Below are 21,507 nucleotides of genomic sequence, written 5' to 3'. Positions count from 1 at the left end.
GTAGAGCAATGCCGAAGGTCACTATGAAAGTCTCATTATTTCCTTATCACTTTTATTACTTTATTAGCAGGGAGAATAATTTAATTCTACCTGGGAATCATTCTGATCAACGTTAATGGCTAGTTAAGGCTGCTTTGCCTCGTCTTTACCACCAGATCTGTACCTTCCTTGGTTCAAAAGAGAATTAGAGAAGTTGGATAAAATTTTGGTCCTTTAAGATTTAACAATAAGATGTAAATCAAACAGCAAATGTGGAAATATAGCCAAAATTGGCTCTGAAGGATTTAGTTAAGCTTTTCCCCTTGGATATGTATTTGATTACCTTCTAAATGTTTTCTCCCAATCTCTGCTTTAGATGATTTTTTTTTTATTTTTTTTTTCAACGTTTATTTATTTTTGGGACAGAGAGAGACAGAGCATGAACGGGGGAGCGGCAGAGAGAGAGGGAGACACAGAATCAGAAACAGGCTCCAGGCTCTGAGCCATCAGCCCAGAGCCCGACGCGGGGCTCGAACTCACGGACCGCGAGATCGTGACCTGGCTGAAGTCGGACACTTAACCGACTGCGCCACCCAGGCGCCCCTAGATGATTTTTTAAAAAGCTGAAGCATCTTCCTAATTTACTCTGATGAAGTAAGTTAGAAATTTAGAGGATTTGGCTCATGAAAAATGATTCTATCAGTCATACTTGGAGAATATTGTTTAGTCATAACAAAGTTTCTACTTCTATAGGTTTTTTTTTTTTTTTTGAATGATTTTAGGTTCATAGTGAGTCAAAAGCAACCCATTGATCTAATGACAAAGAAGTGGAGTCCTGGAAAACTTTCCTCAACTGAGTTCTTTGGCTGACCTCTTTGGAAGGGTGATAGAATCACAGTACTATTATTCAGATATCTAAAAAGGCATTTGTTCTGTGGAATGGTGGGAGCCAGACCCAAGTAAATGTGCGGAGATGGGCTTCAGTTTTGGTTCCTGGGCCTTCTGCTCCTGGCTCTCTGCTGGGCTCTGAAGTATTTCTAATATGGAACTTATGGTTCTTTTTAATGGTGATGTTGATTCTTTAAAAAAAAAAAAAGAAAGAAAGAAAAGAAAAAGTAACTTATCTTCTCCCTACTTTCTGTCCTAAGGAATATTGTTTAAATCCTCCGTCAGCTTTCAAAACATCAGAGATGGAACCAAAAATTTCCACAAAGACTTCCTAATTGGAGAAGGGGAGATTTTTGAGGTATACAGAGCGGAGATCCAAAACCGAACATATGCCATTAAATTATTTAAACAGGTATGGAAAGAATTACTATCACAGGATATCAGTTCCATTTATTTGCTCATATTTTATGCTAGAATGTGTCATTTTTCATCAACATTGAAAGGAGATATACTCGAAAATAAAATTTAATAAATGGAAATAAGATATATGACCTCAGGTGACTGGAGAAAAGACCATGAAATGAATGCCTGACTTGCAGGAATGTGGAAGTGAAATTCTTCCTATCCCCAGATGTGTCGAAGGAGAAAGGCTTTTCTGAAGAGCTGTGTAGGAGCTTGGCACTTTGCCTGTGCTGGTCTGCTCCAGTTTTCTGTGTTGTTTTGTTTTGTTTTGTTTTTGGTCTTGTTTTTAGGATGGGCCGTGTCTCCTCCAGGCAGCTTCACAGGCTAAGCCCCAGATTGGTCTTTGGTGCTACTTTATAAATTATCATTTATCATAGTTCAAGAGGGTGGGAAAGGGGAGGCTTCAAATAGAAGGAGCGAGGCAATGATCAGAGTTGGAGTTTAGGAGAAAGCTGAGTGACTGCAGCCAGTAAGGCAGAAAGGGTGTTGGGGTATCACACCCAGGAGTCAGGAAGAGACAGGTATGCACACATACACCCAGAAGAACTGCTCTGCTGTTCTTCATCGTTAGTCAGCAGTCAGTAAACATTCATTCACCTCTCTCTGTGAAATGGGTGCTGGGCAAGGATGAATAAGGCATCATTCCATCCTCTGGGAGCTCAGTCCTGTGGGGCAAACGGTCAGGTAAAGAAAGCAAAGATTAAGCTACAGCGTGAGAAGTAGTTGAGCCCGGATTTGCACAAGAGGTCATGGCAGCACAGAAAAGACAGCCAGGGCAGGGGCAGATCCAGCACCCAGAAGAGAGCCTGGCACAGAGGAAGTACTTGATAAACATTTCTGCAATAGACAAATGGGAAAAGTGAACGGAAGGAAGTGACCTCTCAGCTGGATTTTGAAAGCCCAGTAGAATTTTGGCGGGGAGCAAGGCATGGAAGTGCTTTCTGGGTGGAAGAAATAGCAGGTGTAACAGCCTGGAGGTGCGTGTGTGCAAACATATGCCTTACTAATAACAGATCACTGGGTGGAGGGAACGTAGAGCGGGGGGGTGGGAAGGTAATGGCAGATGACACGGGAAAGATGGCTCAAGTCGGTGGGCGGGTTTTAAGTGGGAGAGTGAAAGGATTAGGTTTGTGTTTTTGAGATATAACTCTGAGCACAGGTTAGGTGATGGGCTGGAAGTCGGCAGAGGCATTGGAGCAGAGATGGCAAGGACTAGGCTGGAGGTGGATAGAGGGGGTTTTAGATGGGTAGTGAAGAGATGGATGGGACTTAAACCCATGTCCTCAAGCCTAACATTAGAGTCACCTCAGGAGCTTTTTAGCAATGATCCCTCAGCATCAGGTTAGGTTAGCATAGTGGTGGCAGGCATCCGTATTTTTTCAAAGCTCCCCACGTGGTTCGGATGTGTAGCCAGCGTTGAGAAGCCCCGCTCTGAGCTAGGGCAGAGGCAAGGAGAAGGTATGTCTAAGCCAGGAGGTGAAATGGACCAAATCTCACGATCGGTGAGATAGGGCTGGGCAAATGGGGGAGAGGATGGATCTCGGGCGATTCCTCCTCTGCAGCTTAGATTATGGGGCCCTTTTTTTTTCTTTAATTATTAACCTGATTTCTCCAGTCCTTACATAGCATTCTATACCCACTGATTTTATACGGATGTCTCAAGATTCCTGAGGAGACAAACGGTCTAATAAAGAAATGAAACACCATTCAACAAAGAGAATGTGGTTATCTAGAGGTGGCCTAACTGAAGCCTGTTTCCTAGGGCCAGTGTGTCCCAGTCCCATTTGTATGTTCTCTTGGGGTTGAGCCCCACGGCCACCTCCCCAAAAGGTTTCAGCCCTCTCTCTACTTTCCTCTTCTCTCCATGGCTGCCACCAACTCACACTGGGAGTTTTTGTGAGGTTTTTGGAAGGTTTTGGGAGGTTTGGGATTTTTTATTTATTTATTTATTTTTTATTCCAGGAGTCTGGCTTCAGAATGGAATGTCATTGCCTTTAGATCTCCTTTCCCTCCTGTCCTAGGGACAATGATCATTTCCTTGATTGACTCCAACCCTTCTGGTATAGTTTTGGTGACCCTCCAATGTGCAGCCACAGCACCATAGCAATACCTCCTAATACTGGTTTCTTCACGCACCTCTCCCAATGGACTAGATGATGGTTTTTAAAGGTCTTATTTATCTTTGTATCCCGGAGCCTTATTACAGAGCCTGGCCCATGGAAGTTGCTCAGTAAATGTTCGTTAGGTGAATTGAATGAAGCATGTGTGTATGTCCTTTTCGTGAATTTAGTTGCTGATCTCTAGGAGTAAAAGGACACGAAGTAACAAAGTTACCGAAGGCCTAGACACCATACAAAGTCCTAAGTGTGTGCCTGTGTGTGTGTGTGCGCGCGCACACACACACACACACACACACACACACACACACACACCAGGGAAAGATGGGAAATTTAATGAAGCCTTAGCCATAGAGCATTTGTTTCTAAAGAAACGTGGTTTTGTAAAATTGGAACATTAACTTCAGTAACCTTTCCTGGAGGGACTGAAGTGGGAAAGTGTACAAGATGCCTTAGATGGGTGTGACCGGATGGCCTGGAGACCTTACAATACAGATTCTGGTTGAGCACACCTGGGCAGGGACCTGAGAGTCAGCATTTCTTACCAGCTCCCCGTGAAGCTGATGTTCCTTGTGCACAGACCCAAACTTTGAAGAGTTAAGCTAGGTTAGCATGAACACAAAAACTGACCCCTTCATTTTTCAGATTAAGAAAACAGCGATCTGAGGGAGGTTAAGTGACAAAAAGTCACAAATATTGCGTGTTAGAAATAAGACTGAGACCAAATCCACCTGGCTCCCAGGACAATGGTATTTTAAAATGTAAATTCTCATAAAGTGTTCCGCGAAAATGATTTGTTAGCCTCGTTTATTGTTTCTGACTTCCTGGATTAACTTGGAAAATAGCTTCCAGAATTCCTGTTGGATTTCTCTCCCTTTCTTCCTGAGAACAGAGCTCTAAAAACCCTGCCCCGTCTTGCAATTTACAAATGATAGAAAGTTACAGCTGATGGAGCCTGACAATGTACTTAACTCTTTCGTGGTGGAAGTTAGGATCTTGAGATGCAGAGACGCGCAGCGACATAAGGTTTATAAACTAAAGCCATCACGAACAATACCAGGGACAGAGTAGGCGCTCATACAATATTACTGAATTCATTAATGTATTCAATAAATATTCCTGTGTCAGGCACTGGGCTAGCTTCTGAAGATTCTTTGAAGTAAGCAGTTACGTTTTTCAATTTCTTAGTAAGTCCACCATTTCAACATTAATACAAAGGTAAACCTGAATCGACATATCCAAATGACCCAAATCATAAATACCGAATTGGTGAAATCCCCTTCTAACCAGAATACAGCTATCACAAACTGGATCCTTTGTGAGACCAAGTAGGGGATTTCTGTCATGGGATTTTCTTTGAATACATATAATATTTTTAAATGTATGTAAATGTGTACAAAATATGGTAAAAGGGTTCGAATATAAAATATGGCAACATAATACAGTGCACGAAAAACTTCTAACTCAAGAGCAGTGGTTAGAAATCTGTTTGGGAGTTAATGGGTTTTTGAAAATCTGATGAAACCTAAGGATCCTCTCCCCGGTAAAAGAATTATATGCATTTACATCAAAAAGGTCAGCTGGTTTCAGGAAGACTGTAGACCCTGGTTTACAAATCCCAGAAACAGAGATCCTTTCCTTAATTTTGTTTTCTTATTTTTCTCCATGATATTTAGGAGAAAAAAATGCTATGTAAGAAACAATGGAAGCAGTTTTTATCTGAGCTTGAAGTTTTACTACTGTGAGTATATTTGGTCTGGAATTTCTGCCTCTGTGCCTGGCTTTCATCTTTGTGCATCTTTGATTCTATAACACAGTGCTTGGCATGGTGGGCATGTAATAAAGGTGGGTTGGATATTAGGACTTTGGGTAAATTTTTGACATCTGCTTTAGTATATTCTTCAGAACACATTTTAAAATAGACCATTCACATAATTCACTTGAACGTATTTTAACAAGGAACTGTCACAAGGAAGTGGATTAAATCATGTGTGACTAACATGGCTGAATGTAAAATAACTCCTCGAACGTTAGAATTGTGTCTATTCTACCATTCCCCCCTTCCTTAGAGACACTTTAGTCAAGAAACTTTTGTCAGTATAACCGTCTTCGGGAAGAGCGTTTAGACAGAGAAATCAAGTGCTTTTGATATGCATATTGTTTTCTGGGATTTCATTCATGAGCCCAGGAGTCCTCAGAGACAAGCTAAAATGACTTCATTTTCATATATATTCATAACTGCAGCTGTGCGGCTGTCCAGCCGGCTCATCGGAGGTCCTTAACCCTACAGACTTCACTCGGCACCCTTTGTGAAAAGAAATGTTCTTTTCAGATGTTTTCTAAACCAATATGTGAAATGGTGGTGGAAGAGGAGTCATTGTGCTAAATCCTGCTTTTGTACCCTGGGCCAGCAATCAAAACATTAGAGTTCTAATCAGAAAAACTTAACGCATACCATTTAGTCAACAAGAAACTAAAGCCAGCATTGTAATAGTAGATTTCTACATGTAAGCTGTATTTATTTGTAATGAACAAGTAACAAATTGAAATCTTTCAGAATTCCAAAAGTGCCAAAGGGTAAACCAAGAAAAGGAGTTTTCCACTATTGTCTTTAACCACCCAGCTGATTGTCCCAAAGGCAGCAGTCATCAGTTTTTGGTAGATCTTCCCAGAGATCTAAAATATGGCAACATAATACAGTGCACAAGAAACTTCTAACTCAAAGCGGTGGTTAGAAATCTGTTTGGGAGTTAACGGGTTTTTGAAAATCTGATGAAAGCTTAAGATCCTCTTCCCGGAAAAAGGTTTATATGCATTTACATCAAATAAGTATATTTGTATTTCTCTATCTCTCTCTTTTTTTTTTTTTTTTTGAAGTTTATTTCTTTTGAGAGAGAGCGAGCGTGGGAGCACATGCATGTGCGTGCGCAGGAGCAGGGGAGGGGCAGAGAGAGAGAGGGAGAGAGAGAATTCCAAGAAGGCTCTGCACTGTCAGTACAGAGCCCAGTGCAAGGCTCAAACCGTGAGATATGACCTGAGCCAAAATCAAGACGCCGACATTTAACTGACTGAGCTGCCCAGGTGCCCCTGTATTTTGTTTTCTTATTTTCCCATCAGAGGTAGCATAAATATACTGTTCACATTGCTTATTTTAGTATTCCGTTGTGTTCCTGTACTGTAATTTGAATAACCATTCTTATATTAATGGAGTTTTAGATTTTTTTCTAATCTTTTATTTATTTAAAAAAAAATTTTTTTTTTAACGTTTATTTATTTTTGAGTCAGAGAGAGACAGAGCATGAAGGGGGGAGGGGCAGAGAGAGAAGGAGACACAGAACCGGAAGCAGGCTCCAGGCTCTGAGCCATCAGCCCAGAGCCTGACGTGGGGCTCGAACTCACGGACCGCAAGATCGTGACCTGAGCTGAAGTCGGACGCTTAACCGACTGCGCCACCCAGGGGCCCCTTTTTCTAATCTTTTAATGTTAGAAAATAATGCTGCAGGGGCGCCTGGGTGGCTCAGTCGGTTAAGTATCTGACTTCGGCTCAGGTCACGATCTCACGGTTCATGAGTTCGAGCCCCACGTCAGGCTCTGTGCTAACCGCTCAGAGCCTGGAGCCTGCTTCAAATTCTGTGTCTCCTTCTCTCTCTGCCCCTCCCCTGCTAGTGCTCTGTCTCTATCTCTGTCTTCTCTCAAAAATAAATAAACATTAAAAAAAAAAAGAAAAGAATGCTGCAACATGAAAAGCTTATTTTTTTTAATTTATTTTTTAAATATTTAATTTATTTTTTAAGGCTCCACACCCACTGTGGGACATCACGACTCCAAGATCAAGAGTCACATGTTCTACTAAGCCAGCCAGGCGCCCCAGAAAAGCTTGTATATATGTTATTTTGTAACTGTTTGAGTAGATCTAGGTTCCCATAAATAAAATTACAGGGTCAAATGGTTACACGCATTACATAATACCAAATTGTCCTCCAAAAGAAGTTATAAAAATTTATACCTACACTAGGCATATATGAGTGCCTCATTCACCATATTTTTGCCAACATAGTATTTTTTTTAATGTTTATTTTTGAGAGAGAGGGTGTGTGGGGAAGGGGCAGAGAGAGAAGGAGACACAGGGTCTGAAGCAGGCCCTGCACTGACTGCAGAGAGCCCGATGTGAGGCTCAAACCCGCAAACCGCCAGATCATGATCTGAGCCTAAGTTGGACGCTCAACTCACTGAGCCACCCAGGCGCCCTACAAAGCGTTTATTCTTAACTTTTAATTTTTGCCAATGTGCTAGGTGAAAATGGTTTCTTAATGTGCTTTAAATTTCTTTTTTTTTTATTATGAGTGAATCTTTTCACATGTTAAGAGACATATTTCCTTTTCTATGAAATACCTGATGCTATTCTTTGCCCATTTTTTTTAAAGTTAGGCTGTTATTTTTCTTAATGACTTGTAGAAGCATTTTATATATTAGAGAAAATTAGCCTTAGTCTTATGTTATGAAATACAAATTTTTTACCAGATTGACATTTGTCTTTGCCTATTCTAGTCTTTGCTATGGGGAAATGGCTTTAATGTAGTTGAATTTAATCTGTTCTTTCTTTTATGGATTCTGGGTTTTATATCACAGTTTCTAAGACCTTCCGCAGTGAAAGGTTATCAAATAATTCTACCATGGTTTTGCCAAGTACTTTTATGATTTCATTTTTTACATTTATATCTCTTAGCCATTTGGATTTATTCTGGTGAGGTGTTTATATATGACTTTTTTTTTTTTTAATTTTTTTTTTTTCAACGTTTATTTATTTTTGGGACAGAGAGAGACAGAGCATGAACGGGCGAGGGGCAGAGAGAGAGGGAGACACAGAATCGGAAACAGGCTCCAGGCTCTGAGCCATCAGCCCAGAGCCCGACGCGGGGCTCGAACTCACGGACCGTGAGATCGTGACCTGGTTGAAGTCGGACGCTTAACCGACTGCGCCACCCAGGCGCCCCTATATATGACTTTTAAGAGAATTAACAGCTCCATGATGTTGAATATTCTTGGTGTGATATTTTTATTATTTATACTGCTAATACTTATTTAGTTTTAGGCTTAATACCAAATACACTACACGTATTAATTCTGCAGTCCTCACAACAATCCTGTGAGGTAAATACTGCCATTATCCCCATCGTACAGATGGGGAAACTGAGGTAGATGCTACCTTTTGGAGAAGGCCCAACTCATTTCCTAAATCGTTTTCAATCTCCTCCTTCTCAGATATTTATTAATGAATAAATCAGAGGTAGCCCTCTCCTCTCAGAACATGCTGGCTGAAGTGGGATTAGGAGGGACGCACATAAGTAAACAGGCAATTTCAGTAAGCTAAGTGGTAGGATGGGCAAGTACAGAGCACTGAGGGTGCAGAAAATGGTTGCCCGGGGCTGGGGGAGGGGGGGGGGCAGCAGTATAGCCTTCTCGGAAAAAGTAACATCTAGGCTGAGACCTGAGGGTGAGTTTCCTTTCCCAAGGGGAGGGAAGGGAGCTAATAATTTTTGAGGACCTAACACCTGGCTAAACAGTTAACTTTTCGTTTAATTTTCATGAGGACCTTGGGAAGTGACATTTTAATTATTGTGTAGAGTTGAAGAATATTAGTCTGCTGGGGCTTCTGTCACAAAAGAGACAGGGTGACTTACACAAAAGAAATTTATTTCTCACAGTTCTGGAGGCTGAGAAATCCAAGATCAAGGCAGATTTGGTTCTTGATGAGGGCGCTCTTCCTCGCATGTAGACAGCTGCCTTCTAATTCTGTCCTGACATGGTGGAGAGGGAGGGAGCGGACTCTCCAGTGTTTCTTCTAATAAGGGCACTCATCCCATCATCCCATCGTGAGGGATCCAACCCTAACCCCGACAACCTCCCGCAAGCCTCATCTCCAAGCACCCTTACATTGGAAGTTAGGGCTTTAACAGGTGAACTGGGTCAGGGGGTAGCGAGTGGAGGGAGAGACACAATTCAGACCATAGCAAAGAAAGAGTCTCACAGAGATTAAATGACTTGCCCAAGTTCACACAGCTGATAAAAAGAAGACCAGAGATTCAAACCCAGGTTTGTCTGTCGTTCAAGTCTGTCCAGTCTACCACATGGTGGTGCCTCACATTGTGTTTATCTGACACTCACAAATGCTGATTGAATTGATTTTCAAGGTGTTGTATCAGGGGCACCTGGGTGGCTCAGTTGGTTAAGCATCTGACTTTGGCTCAGGTCATGATCTCACTGGTCCCGAGTTTGAGTCCCGTGTTGGGTCTGTGCTGACAGCTCAGAGCCTAGAGCTTGTTTCAGATTCTGTGTGTGTGTTCCCCCCCCCCAATAAATAAACATTTAAAAAAAGGTATTGTATCTGCTGACCTTCAGACCTATATAATCTAAAATCCCACTGACTTAAAAATTTGTAGCGAAAGGTGGATGAGAAGGGTCTATAGATGCAAAACCAGCAGTGTTTATGGCTGTGCCATGTTCCATACCTCACAAACTTATACAGTGTCCATTTTACTGCTAGATTGGCAATATCTAAAAATAAGCAAATGGTCTTTTCTGCCCTGTGAGCCAGAGAGCAGAGAACCAGGGCCATGACTGTGTCTGTACGAGGTCTGCTAGCTGCTTTCCAAAAGATTTTTTATCTCTTTAAATTATTTTAAGGTTACCAGGTAGTGGTATAGATGAGTTTTTTAGGCAGCCAAATACACCAGCTCCATTCCTTTTCAGTCCATTGTGGTGCATTTTATAGATATGGTCTGAATTGTAATAGGGGTAGGGATCTTGTACACACACATACACACAAAACTTCCTTCTTTATGATAGGAGGAATAAAAGAAATCTGAAGCCATGTGTGAGTGTGTGTGTGTGTGTGTGTGTGTGTGTGTGTTTTATAGGAAGGTTTTGCTATTGAAGAAACTAAATAAGAGGCCTTTGTAAATAGAATCTTACAAAAAAACCAACCTTATTTTAATATCCCCAAGCATGCCTAGAACATAGTAGGTAGTCAATAAATAATTGAACTGAGATCACAGGTGAATTTCACATTTTATGTTTCATGTTTGTTACCTGAGTTCCATTGGTTTTCACAGTGATGATACAGGCATTCAAGAGACAGGGTTTTAAAGGAAAAGAGGCTGAAAATGTAGGCTACACTGATATAGAACTCTGTCATTTAAAATCTTTTTTTTAATGTTTATTGTTGAGAGAGAGAGAGAGAGAGACAGAGTGCAAGTGGGGGAAGAGCCGAGAGACAGAAGGACACAGAATCTGAAGCAGGCTCCAGGCTCTGAGCTGTCAGCACAGAGCCCGACATGGGGCTCGAACCCATGACCCGAACTGAAGTCGGATGCTTAAACAACGGAGCCACCCGGGCACCCCAGAATTCTGTCATTTAAAAATCAGTGATATATTTGGGGCACCTGGCTGGCCCAGTTGCTGGAGCGTGTGACTCTTGATCTTGGGATTGTGAGTTCAAGCCCCATGTTTGATGTAGAGATTACTTAAAAATAAAAACGTTAGGGGCTCCTGGATGGCTCAATCTGTTGGGCGTCTGACTCTTGATTTCGGCTCAGGTCATGCATGATCTCAAGGTAAGTGGAGTGGAGCCACATGGTGGGCTCTGTGCTGACAGTGCAGAGCCTGCTTGGGACACTCCCCCCCTCTCTCTCTGCCCCTCCTCCACTCATGTGTGCACACACTCTCTCTCAAAATGAATAAACATTTTAAGAAATCTTCAATAATAAATAAATACATGCATACAATAAAAATCAGTGATATGTTCTTCAACATCAGACTTTACTAACCACATGGATTTTAGGTAACTATAAAGCTTTATGAAGATCCTGGATGTCGTCTCTAGTCGTGTGACTGGTGCCTAGCACAGAATCTGACATAGTAATACTCACTAAATGAACGAACTAAATGAATGAAAAATAGTCTCCTGTACTCTTCTATTTTGGTGATTTAGACAGTATACTTCAAGCAATGAAATGAATAGTTTCAGTTGTATTGTCTTTATTTAATAAATAAGTTACATCGGCTTTCATATTGATAAACATAGTTTATTATATTAGAGAGTATTGTCTATTTCTTGTAAAGTTCCCAAGACTCCCAAATCTTAAGGAATCGTCACTTTCTTAACTTTTCTGTCTTATAGTTGGATATTTTATTTATAGTTGCATGATCACAACCAATCAGAGAATGGCTAGTATTTGTCAGAACTCTTTAGACCAATTTGGAAAACAGATCTGTGTCATGTCATGTGTCCAGTGAGATTACTTTTCCCTTGGCCAAATTTATATTTTGCTTTAGACCTATTCCCCATTCCCACCTTATCACCCCCAAACCACAGCACTGTTCATTTCCTATTTGAATGAACAATTTGATGGATTTAAAAATCTTTTTTTTCAAGGTTCCATCATCCAAACATACTGGAGTTGACTGCGTATTTTACAGAGAGTGAGAAGTTCTGCCTTGTTTATCCATATATGAGAAATGGATCACTTTTTGACAGATTGCAGTGTGTAGTAAGTCAGACCTATTGCTCTCCCCAACTCTCTGACCCCCTGAAACCCTGAGGGAGCTGCTGAAATCTCCTGAGATCCAGGAGCCAACATGTGTTCACAGGAGGGGATAGCCAACAATGGGTTTCCCAAGGAAGTAGAGGACTTTTCCATGAATTAATATTTTACTCTTAAAAACAACTGCATAAATACCTGAGTTATTGTGTGTTGTGCAACATGGTGGCCAAAAGATTTGCTGGATCCTTACTTCTTATTGATTCCATATCTTCAATGAGTTTACATTAACTACTCTTGTTTCTTACATAATTTTTATTTGCATAACTTTACACAAAATACCATTCAATACATAGGGTAGGCATAAAGGCAATGCAGACTCCTTAAAGAGAAGAAGGTTGAATTAATGCCTTGATTCCCCGTATTTGTGAAAGATAAGTTTAACAAGTCATTCTGAACAGATGACGTTTTAGTTAGGGTCAGAATAAAAACAGATTGTTTTCCGTTACCCACACTATTATGCCACAAATACTTCTAAATCTTCCTTAATGAACTTACAAACATAGTTACCTTCCTAACCATATTTTGACTAAGCTAAGGTTCAAATTATTGGGTATTTCCATTACCAATGGAAAGCTGTAAAGAGGACTAGAATCACTGGTAGAGGAAAACCCATCTTGAATCACAAATAGGTTATGGGAAACCAAAAGGTTCATTCACCCACCTTACCCCGCCTCACCATCTGCCTCTCTTCTGGCATACTTCTATGTAATGCGCACCCATGTGTTTTGCTCCCAGACCAACTACCGTTGTCTTTTTAGGGTAACACAGCCCCACTGTCTTGGCACATTCGGATCAGTGTTTTAATAGGAACCTCCAGAGCCATTCAGTATTTGCACAACACGGAGCCGTGCTCGGTCATCTGTGGCAGTGTATCAAGGTAAGTTGTCTCAGAGCTTGGCTTGCACCTGACAGCCCCTTTCAGCATCACAGGGGAGTCATGCCTCACACTCTTTTCTGCCTGCAATTTCCCTGATATGTACGTGTGTTTAAGGATTAAGAGTGCTCACCTGGGGCGCCTGGGTGGCTCAGTCCGTTAAGCGTCCGACTTCGGCTCAGGTCATGATCTTGCGGTTTGTGGGTTTGAGCCCCGCGTCGGGCTCTGTGCTGACAGCTCAGAGCCTGAAGCCTGCTTCTGACTCTGTGTCTCCTTCTCTCTGCCCCTGCCCCACTTGTGCTCTGTCTCTATCAAAAATAAATAAGTGTAAAAAAAAAAATTAAAAAAAGAGTGCTCATCTAAGTATTTAAAAATCTTACTTTTTAAAATATAACTTTATTATTTTTATTTTGAGAGAGAGAGAGCAAGGGAAGGGCAGAGAGAGAAGGAGAGAGAGAGAAATTCCCAAGCAGGCTCTGCAATGCTAGCGCAGAGCCCGAGGCAGGGCTTGCACTCACGAACCATGAAATCATGACCTGAGCCAAAATCGAGAGTCAGACACTTAACCAACTGAGCCACCCGGTGCCCCCCAAATCTTACTTTTTTAGTGCAGTATAACTGACATACAATATCCAATTCGTTTCAGGTGTACCTTCTAGTGATTTTATTTATTTATTTTTTATTAATGAGAATGTGTCTACCCAAGTTAAGAAGCTACGTTTATATTGCCAAAGGGAGAGTTTATATTATCTTTGGGAATTACTAACGAACAACGTAGGGTAGACAGTTTTGCGTAGTTGACACTAAACTTTGAGGCGAACCTGTATTAATCTCACTTTTTTCTCCTCGAGTGAAGTTTAAGGAAAGGTTAAGTGACCTGTACGGAGATTCCCAGCAAGATAACTGCAGTAGACAGTAGACGGTGATTAAAATTCTTTGTCCCCGAGTCCCCAGTGTCTTGCTGGTTCTAGCAAGCAGCCTGCAGCCTCCTAGCTTTACATCAGTGACAAGCCAAGCAGTAACTCGGTGTGCATTTTTGAGACAGGAGGAAATGAGAGGCAGCATCTTCCGTCTTTCTTTTTCTTCAGTAGACCTAAAGAATCTTTCAGAGAGTAGGTACGCTGTAACAAAATCCCCCTGGTGAATTTTTCCTGTGTGCCCTTCATCTTGAATCTGTTCAACAGTGGGTAAATACACCTTTGTTGAGTAGCAGGGATGACTGAATTTAAAAGGCTGCTGCCTTTTCGAAACCATCTCCCGGTATCTTGAAAAAGCTTCTGATGTGCTTTCGAGCTGAGCAGAAGAGGAGCCGATTGCTTGCTGACTTCCTTGTTTTTCTGGTGAAATGAACTCCATATAAAAAGACTAGATTTTTACTTAGCCCTGGGGCTCATAGGGGAACCACCCATAGATGTCTGCTCCTGTGGCAGTGTGGTAATGGTAATTCATCAACTCTAGTGGCCCCATAGAACCAGCAAGAAGTGGGTGCTCCCTCACGGGACCTGGGACAAAGATATACACAGCGAAGGTGTCAGGAGTCTGTTTTGAAGAGCTGAAGTGGCCACCCCCAACCCGAAGGAATCCTTCTTCCCCCTACCTTACCACCAGCTCAGCACAGTAGGTGCTCAAAGATATTTTATCTGAGGAAATAAATAAATATCTGGAATTTTGCTGTATATATTCTTCCTTTGGTGTAAAGTCAACGCGAGTATCGCTTGTTTTCTGTCCCAAGCAGTAGTAATACATCAATGTTATTAATTTCCCTTTTGTGTGACTGAGTTCGTCAAATCCTTTCCTGGAAGCAGAACTCGATAGGAGAGAGCAGTGAGAAGCGACAGACTCTCAAGGTTCTGATACTTGATGGGCCTGGGGGACAAGGGAAGACCACCAACTGGGAGCATGGTTGGGGGGATGGGTGGTGGTGGTGGAGGGATACAGATCCAGCCTCTGCCTTGTGTCCAAGGTTTTCCTCAGCTTTGGATGTGCCCTGCCAGCATCTGTCTCCAGGGATCTGATTAGATAGAGCTCAGGTTGTGGCCCTGATAACCTGCTTTCTCGTTCTGGATAGGTGTCTTCAAGGCAGGGTCCTAGGAAATAGGCTCAGGGGAGGGATTTGCTTGCAGCAGGTTTTTTAGAGTGCTGTCAGGAACAACAGAAGTAAGGGAGGGAAGGAGGAAGGCAGAATCGGGCAATTGGAGAAGTCGAGCTGGGATATTGTAGTAGAGGCCCTTCCGATGCCACGGGGAGCACTGGTGTTGGGGTGGCCCTTTGAAAATATCCTGATGGCAAGGCAGCCCCCTCCCACCAACGGCATCAACAGCTGTGGGCTATCCACAGCCACCCCTCCCCTGGCTGGGGAACCACCATTGTGTCCCTGGGTCCTGTAGGAGGGATCTGGACCACACCACGGTGGCCACCACAGTTCCGGAGGGGGATCTGACTGGCTAACGCTCTGCAAAATGTGACCAAATGATTTTTCTTCTTCATACTTTCCTCTCCACCTTCTTCCCATCCTTTCCTCTCGGCTCACTTCCCCTAATGTGTCAGGCATCTGATTTAAGAAGCCGGCGATGTTCTTCTTAACATGGGATTCTGAGCAAATTGCTTAGTTTCTGTAAGCCTCAGTTTTTCCCTCTGCAAAATGCTAACAAAAGAATAATAGCATCTATCTCTTAGGATTAAATGACATAAAATATATATGGTGCTTGGCAGAGAGTATGTTATAATTGGTGAAAATGTGGCAGGAATAGCAGGGGCAGAGGCTAAGAGAGGATGATGGCCAGCCAGTCTTTGAACTTACTTACTGTCTTAGTCCATTCAGGATAAATAACCATAACCAAAAGACTAGAAAGTGGGTGGCTTATAAACAACACATTTATTTCTCACGGTTCTGAAGGCTGGAAGTCCAAGACCATGGCACCAGCTGATTCTGTGTCTAGTGAGGGCCCACTTTCCGACTCATTGATGCCCATCTTTTTCTCTGTGTCCTCACAGGGTAGAAGGGGATCTCTCTGGGGCTTCTTTTACAGGGGTACTAATCCCAGTCACGAGGGCTCTGCCCTCTTGACCTAATCACCTCCCAAATGTCTCACCTCCACATACCATCTCATTGGGGGGGTAGGATTTCAGTATGTGAATTTGGAGGGGGACCCAAACATTGTGTCCACAGCACTTACTTCTATCATCAATTTATTGTGTTCGAAAAGTAGACCTCCAAACTAAGCTCTGTTTTAAGACTGATCACTTCTGTGTTAACATATGGTTATTCCACATTTGGCAAATCATGTTTATTTGAGTTAATAAATATTTACGGAACACCTGTTGTATGCAAAGCATTGTATTAGACCACGTGGGGTAGATGTGGGTGATCATAGTCTTGTCCTTGAAGGTTCAACCTGCTGATCAGAGGGATAACACAAACCCAGAAGATATATGGTGCAACACTAAAGATGTTCAGTGGTTGCCTGCTCTGAGGAGGCTCGCTCTAATTACAGAGTTCCAAGCCCAGTCTTTGAGGAGATGGGTCATGGCAGTGGATTGGTTGAAAGAAGGGGGGAGAATAGTCCTAGTGGAGGCAATAATTTGTTCAAGGGAAAGAGTCAAGTAAACAGTTACCAAGTGTATAATGAAAGCAAGACAAATGGGTTAGCTGGAGAGGAAGAAACAAGACTGGAGAAGAAGGAAAGGGCTCCTGGCAAGAGTGAGGAACGTGGGTGGGCAGGGGTGCAATGGGCTTGCATGCCAACGAGCCTGAGGACCTGGGTAGGATAAATGAGGCTCTTACGAGGGACTCTGAGGCTTTTCTGGGGCCATAGGTGGGAATAGAAAGGTTCTGGAGTCTCTTAGGAGGTCTCACACTCAGAAGGAGGCCATTTCTTCCAGGCCAGTATCTTAGGTACTTGTCTGGATGGGGCCAACTATAAAATCATTTCAGCAACACTGCGAGACAGAGTGCTCAACAGTATTAAAGAGCACCAAGAGAGATCTGGTCAGAGATGGAGAATTTCACGGAAGAGGCAGGATTTAAACTGGAAATGTGCTAACAATGTATTAATTTTTTTAGTTGGTGACGGGGCTGCTGCTGATTGTTGCCTTTTTGGCTTTTCCAAAGGGTTCGAGGACTCAAACATAACCATCTGTAGACTATGCTTGCCCGGGCACGAGTCAGGGTGTAGAGTTCCACGGCTGTGGGCATTTCTTTGAGATTGTGGTTTCCTAGGGCTCATCAGTGTGTCCCTGTCTGTTCCAGAGCAAATCAGCCCTTCTACAGCCAGTGAACTCTTGGCCTTTTTGCTGAGCCTGCCAGCAAAGATGTTAATTAGTACCAGCTATAACAGTAGATTCCTCCCCTTTCCTTTGGTGATGTGTGCACCTGTTCTCTAGAAACTGGAATGAAACCAACTCATTTCATTCAGGGCACTGAACATCTGATGGTAATGACATTCAGCCTCCAGCAGGCTTGACCAAATGTGAATTGGCTGACCCAGGTCACCCTCCCGAATCTTTTAAATGAATTCTTCACTTTGCTCTAAACTTGGGCCTCCCTGATTCTTGGTTCCTGTTTGCACAGCCTAGTGCTTTCAGGAAGGTCTGAGATTCCTGTCCTTCTGCCTGCGTCATATTAATTTTCTCCTTCTCTGTAAGGCAGCTTTTAGGGGAGGTGTCATTTTATTTCATGGCCCTGATAATTGGCTCAAAAAAGGACATTTCAAAATATGTCCAATAGCGACCTTTTCTGTGACTAAGTCAGGGCTCTGTTTTTGATGGAATAAGAAATGGAAGATATTGTTACCTTTATTTTCTTTTCTGGACCTCAGACTGATGAATCACAGGCGAGTTTGTCATACATCATTTGACACAATTAAATAATGTTTTTAATAGTATGAAATAACATGGAACAATGTATATAAAGTGAGATTAAAGGGAAAAGGCCAAATTGGGGGCACCTGGGTGGCTGAGTCAGGGTCCGACTGGCTCAGGTCATGATCTCATGGCTTGTGGGTTCGAGCCCCACATCGGGCTCTGTGCTGACAGCTCAGAGCCTGGAGCCTACTTCGGATTCTGTGTCTCCCTCTCTCTCTGCCCTTCCCCTGCTCGCACTCTGTCTCTCTCAAAAATAAATAAACATTAAAACAATTTTTTTAAAAAGGCCAAATTGAACTAGTATACGGTACAGTTATAACTTTTAGAACTACAAATTCATGAATTAAAAAAAAAAGATTAAAACATACCAAAATATCAATGAGGCTTCATTTAGATGGAGACTATAGCTTTTTATTTAATGTTTTCTTTTTATTTCTATATCATGCTTTAAAATTTTTTATTTAAGGATTATGTTCTACTCTTAAGAGAAAAGTCCTTGTCTGGAACCAGGCAGGTGACTACTGAATCTTCTCCTAGGGCTGTGGACATGAAGTGAGATAACGTATGTAAAGCACAGCCCAAGACTTGGAAATAAGCTGTAATTCATCCCACTTCATGGGGACTCTTCCTTCTGCCTCCAAGTGTCTCATCCAGCCTGTCCTTGGACCCTTGCACAGCGTGTTGTTAGCACTCCATTTGGGTGAAGCTCTAACGATTAGGATGTCATTTATTTTGAGCTAAAATCTGTCTTCCTGTGACTCACCCGTTAACCATCATTGTGCCCCTACAATTATCTCTACGTACCTGAAGAAGAGAGAAAGTCCATTTTACTTCTGCTTTGTCATCAACAGTTTCTTAATCTTTTATGAGTAGCTGAATAAAAAGATGTTTCTTTCGGTTAACTGTAGTAAATTCAAAGAGTAGCAAACTGAAAAAGGAGGGTTAGACTGTAGTCCTGACTCTGCCATTAACAAGCTGTTTTGCAAAAAGACAAGTCATTACAACCATGCGGGGCTCATTTACCTCATCTGAAAAGGAAGTGATTGTACTATAGCACCGATGGCAAATCAGTTACAGCTCACATTCCATCGTTGATTGATTGGTAATGACTTCCCACCTGCAGTGTTGAAAGAGAACCTGGGGTGGGTGCGTTCTGAACTCAATTAGTGATGTCTGCCAAGAAAATGGGAAGCTGCTCTGGCAGCATTTGGGCCGTATAGTTGCCATATGCAGAGTGGTCTGGGTCCACTTATGGTTTCAAATTCTCTTAATTAACACGTTGATTATATCAACAAATGTTCGCTCGGTATCTTCTATAGACTCAACATTATGCTTACGTAAACAACACAAGCTGGTCTCTCTGAGGAAGTACCAAATGGTATGGTGCGGGCTGCACAGTGGGAATGTGGAGAAGGGAGTATCACTGGAATTCAGAGCAGTGGGGTGAAAACTTCATGGAGGAAGTGAATCGTAGGCTGCACTGAGGGTTGAAATGAAAATAAGGGAGGGAGGAGTACTTTGCAGGTCAGGGGAACAGTATAAACGAAGTCCCAGAACACTAATAAGCGCCGTCTATCCGCACAGCACTGGTAAGTGCTAGTGCTTTCGGGGAAGCTGATAGGCTGCAGACAGACTGAGGAGTTCTGTGATAGCCAGCCTGACTTAAGACCTGACTGCAAAGCCCAATGAATAACTTACTCCTCCCAAGAGCCCTGAGTTTGTGTATCATTGGTCTTACATCAGTGCGGCAGAGGAGAAAGCTAACTTACTAAAGTTTGTGATCTGGCTCTGTTCCATGTCTGTAGATGGGGAAGGTGGTGGGGTTCCATGTTTGTGTGGGTCCAAGAATCATGGTTTTATCAGGCAATTGAGGGTTCCTAGCCTGGATTCCTGGGAGCATGTTGGTTTCATGGGCAAAGACGGGGAAATTGGGCAGGAGAAGAGAACATAACTAACTAGTATGTGCAAATTGGGAAATGTTGACATTGGACCCTTAGTGAAAATGGCAGTAGGCAGCAGACTCTGAGGGGAGATTAGGCCTGGAGGTCTGCATTGGGAATCTTGGTCTTGTTCAAGCAGTGAGAATAAAGAGTCTTCTAAGGAGACACTGTCAAGGACGCAGCTGCAGAATACCCAAGGAGGAAACCAAGCCCACATTTCAAAGGTATTTTCAAGAAGTCTGGTGGTTTAGTTAGCCCAAATATGTCTTAGTAATTTGAACTCTTCAAAGAGAATGTTAGAAAAACAAAATTCATTTCCAGATGGTGGAATTTAAGGAGGAAAAGGATTTAAAGAAAAGAATCTTGAAGAGTTGAAGTCTCTGTTCTTGGCAAAAGACCCTCACATTTTTATTTGGGAAACGAAGATGTTTTTGAGTTACAGGATCACATAAAAGCATCTGAAAGCAGTAAACCTTCTTGTTATTTCCATCCTATCCCTTAGCCAGTTTAATTGTTTTCACATTTATGAACGATTTTACATTGAAGTGCATTTTATCCTCAGCATTTTTCATCCCAGGCATTCATTCCTGTTAATGTTTCCAAAGCCGAGATAATCTCAGTGAACATTTCTAATGTTTCCTATAAGATCATGTTCTCTCATCGGTATTGCCATGTGTCTCCTGCCAAGTGAAACAGATTTTCATACAAGGGAGGTGGTCTAGGAAGGAAAGGAAGGAAAAAGCCATATGCTTAAAAATGAATTTTTAGAAGAGGGAAATTGATCAGAGATAGTGGTAGTTGAGTGTGTGGAGAATTTCGTTTGTGAGGGACTAGAAACACTGAGTGGTTTGGAGGGAGGCTAGGAAGCCACTGATCAGCCCCTTCCTCCCAACGTTAACACCCTTGCCTGAGGACCCAAGCTCCACCTTCCTTTACCCCGCCCCCCCCCCCCCCCCCCCACCAGACCTGCTGTGTGTGGCTAGGACTCCCGCTCAGCATTTAGATTTAGTAGGGATGCAGAGCCTGAAGGGAATGCAAAGTCTGTTTGTTTGACTGGTTGGTTGGTTAATTAACAAGTCTCCTCTCTACCCAACCCCCAATCCCCTCCCCGTAAGAACCTACTTTTCTTTTCAGAAGTATTTCAGATGTAAATAATTCTTTTCCCCCAGATTTTCCTCTCCCCGCAGCCGTGTCTCCCTTCTTCTAAAATTTCCAAATAAGTTCATAATTTCTAAGGGATGCTGGCACAATTAAATGTTGCATAAATTAAAATTTCTCCTATTAATTTTACCATCACAGTCTCTAAACCCCAACATTCATTTATTTATACACATGGGTACCTACATGCACGCACATATATATACCAAACAATTCTTTTTCTCTCTCCATGATCTTAGAGTATCTGGAAATGTTACATTACTCAGGTTTTTCCAGAACCTCTCTGGAACTATTTTGAAACTCAACGGATGCCCTGAAAATGATTAACCCGATGATCCTCAGATCTCCAGGGTCATCCTGCAACTTCCTGTACCTTTGTTACTTCAGATTGGTGCCTTGAACTTCTAGACATACCCACCCAAATTTCTTGGGATTTTAAGGTGGGTATAGGATGGACAAAGGCCAGCCTACATCCTTCAGAGTATATTTCGAGGCCCTCCCTGTGTATCCGGCACTCTGATTACATTTTCTCATTTAATCCTTGTAACGAACGACCCTAAGAGGTAAGCATGCTCATTTCCTCTTACCCGCAAGGAAACTGAGCCTTAGGGAAGTTGTGCTAG

General features: G+C 42.4%; 1 protein-coding gene across 1 annotated transcript in view; it reads left to right on the top strand.

Annotated features, from left to right (window-relative positions):
• The window catches only part of IRAK3 (interleukin 1 receptor associated kinase 3), a 54,527-nt gene that overhangs the window by 23,309 nt on the left and 9,711 nt on the right, over positions 1–21,507 (top strand). The window contains exons 5-8 of the mRNA XM_025926850.2: positions 1,128–1,279; positions 5,123–5,187; positions 11,881–11,995; positions 12,808–12,926. Coding sequence (XP_025782635.2) covers positions 1,128–1,279; positions 5,123–5,187; positions 11,881–11,995; positions 12,808–12,926 — 451 coding nt within the window. The remainder of the gene's footprint in view (positions 1–1,127; positions 1,280–5,122; positions 5,188–11,880; positions 11,996–12,807; positions 12,927–21,507) is intronic.

Source organism: Puma concolor, chromosome B4 (assembly GCF_028749965.1).
Source record: "Puma concolor isolate L17-30 chromosome B4, mPumCon1.1.hap2, whole genome shotgun sequence".
Taxonomy (NCBI): domain Eukaryota; kingdom Metazoa; phylum Chordata; class Mammalia; order Carnivora; family Felidae; genus Puma; species Puma concolor.
This window is presented reverse-complemented; position numbering and strand designations above follow the sequence as displayed.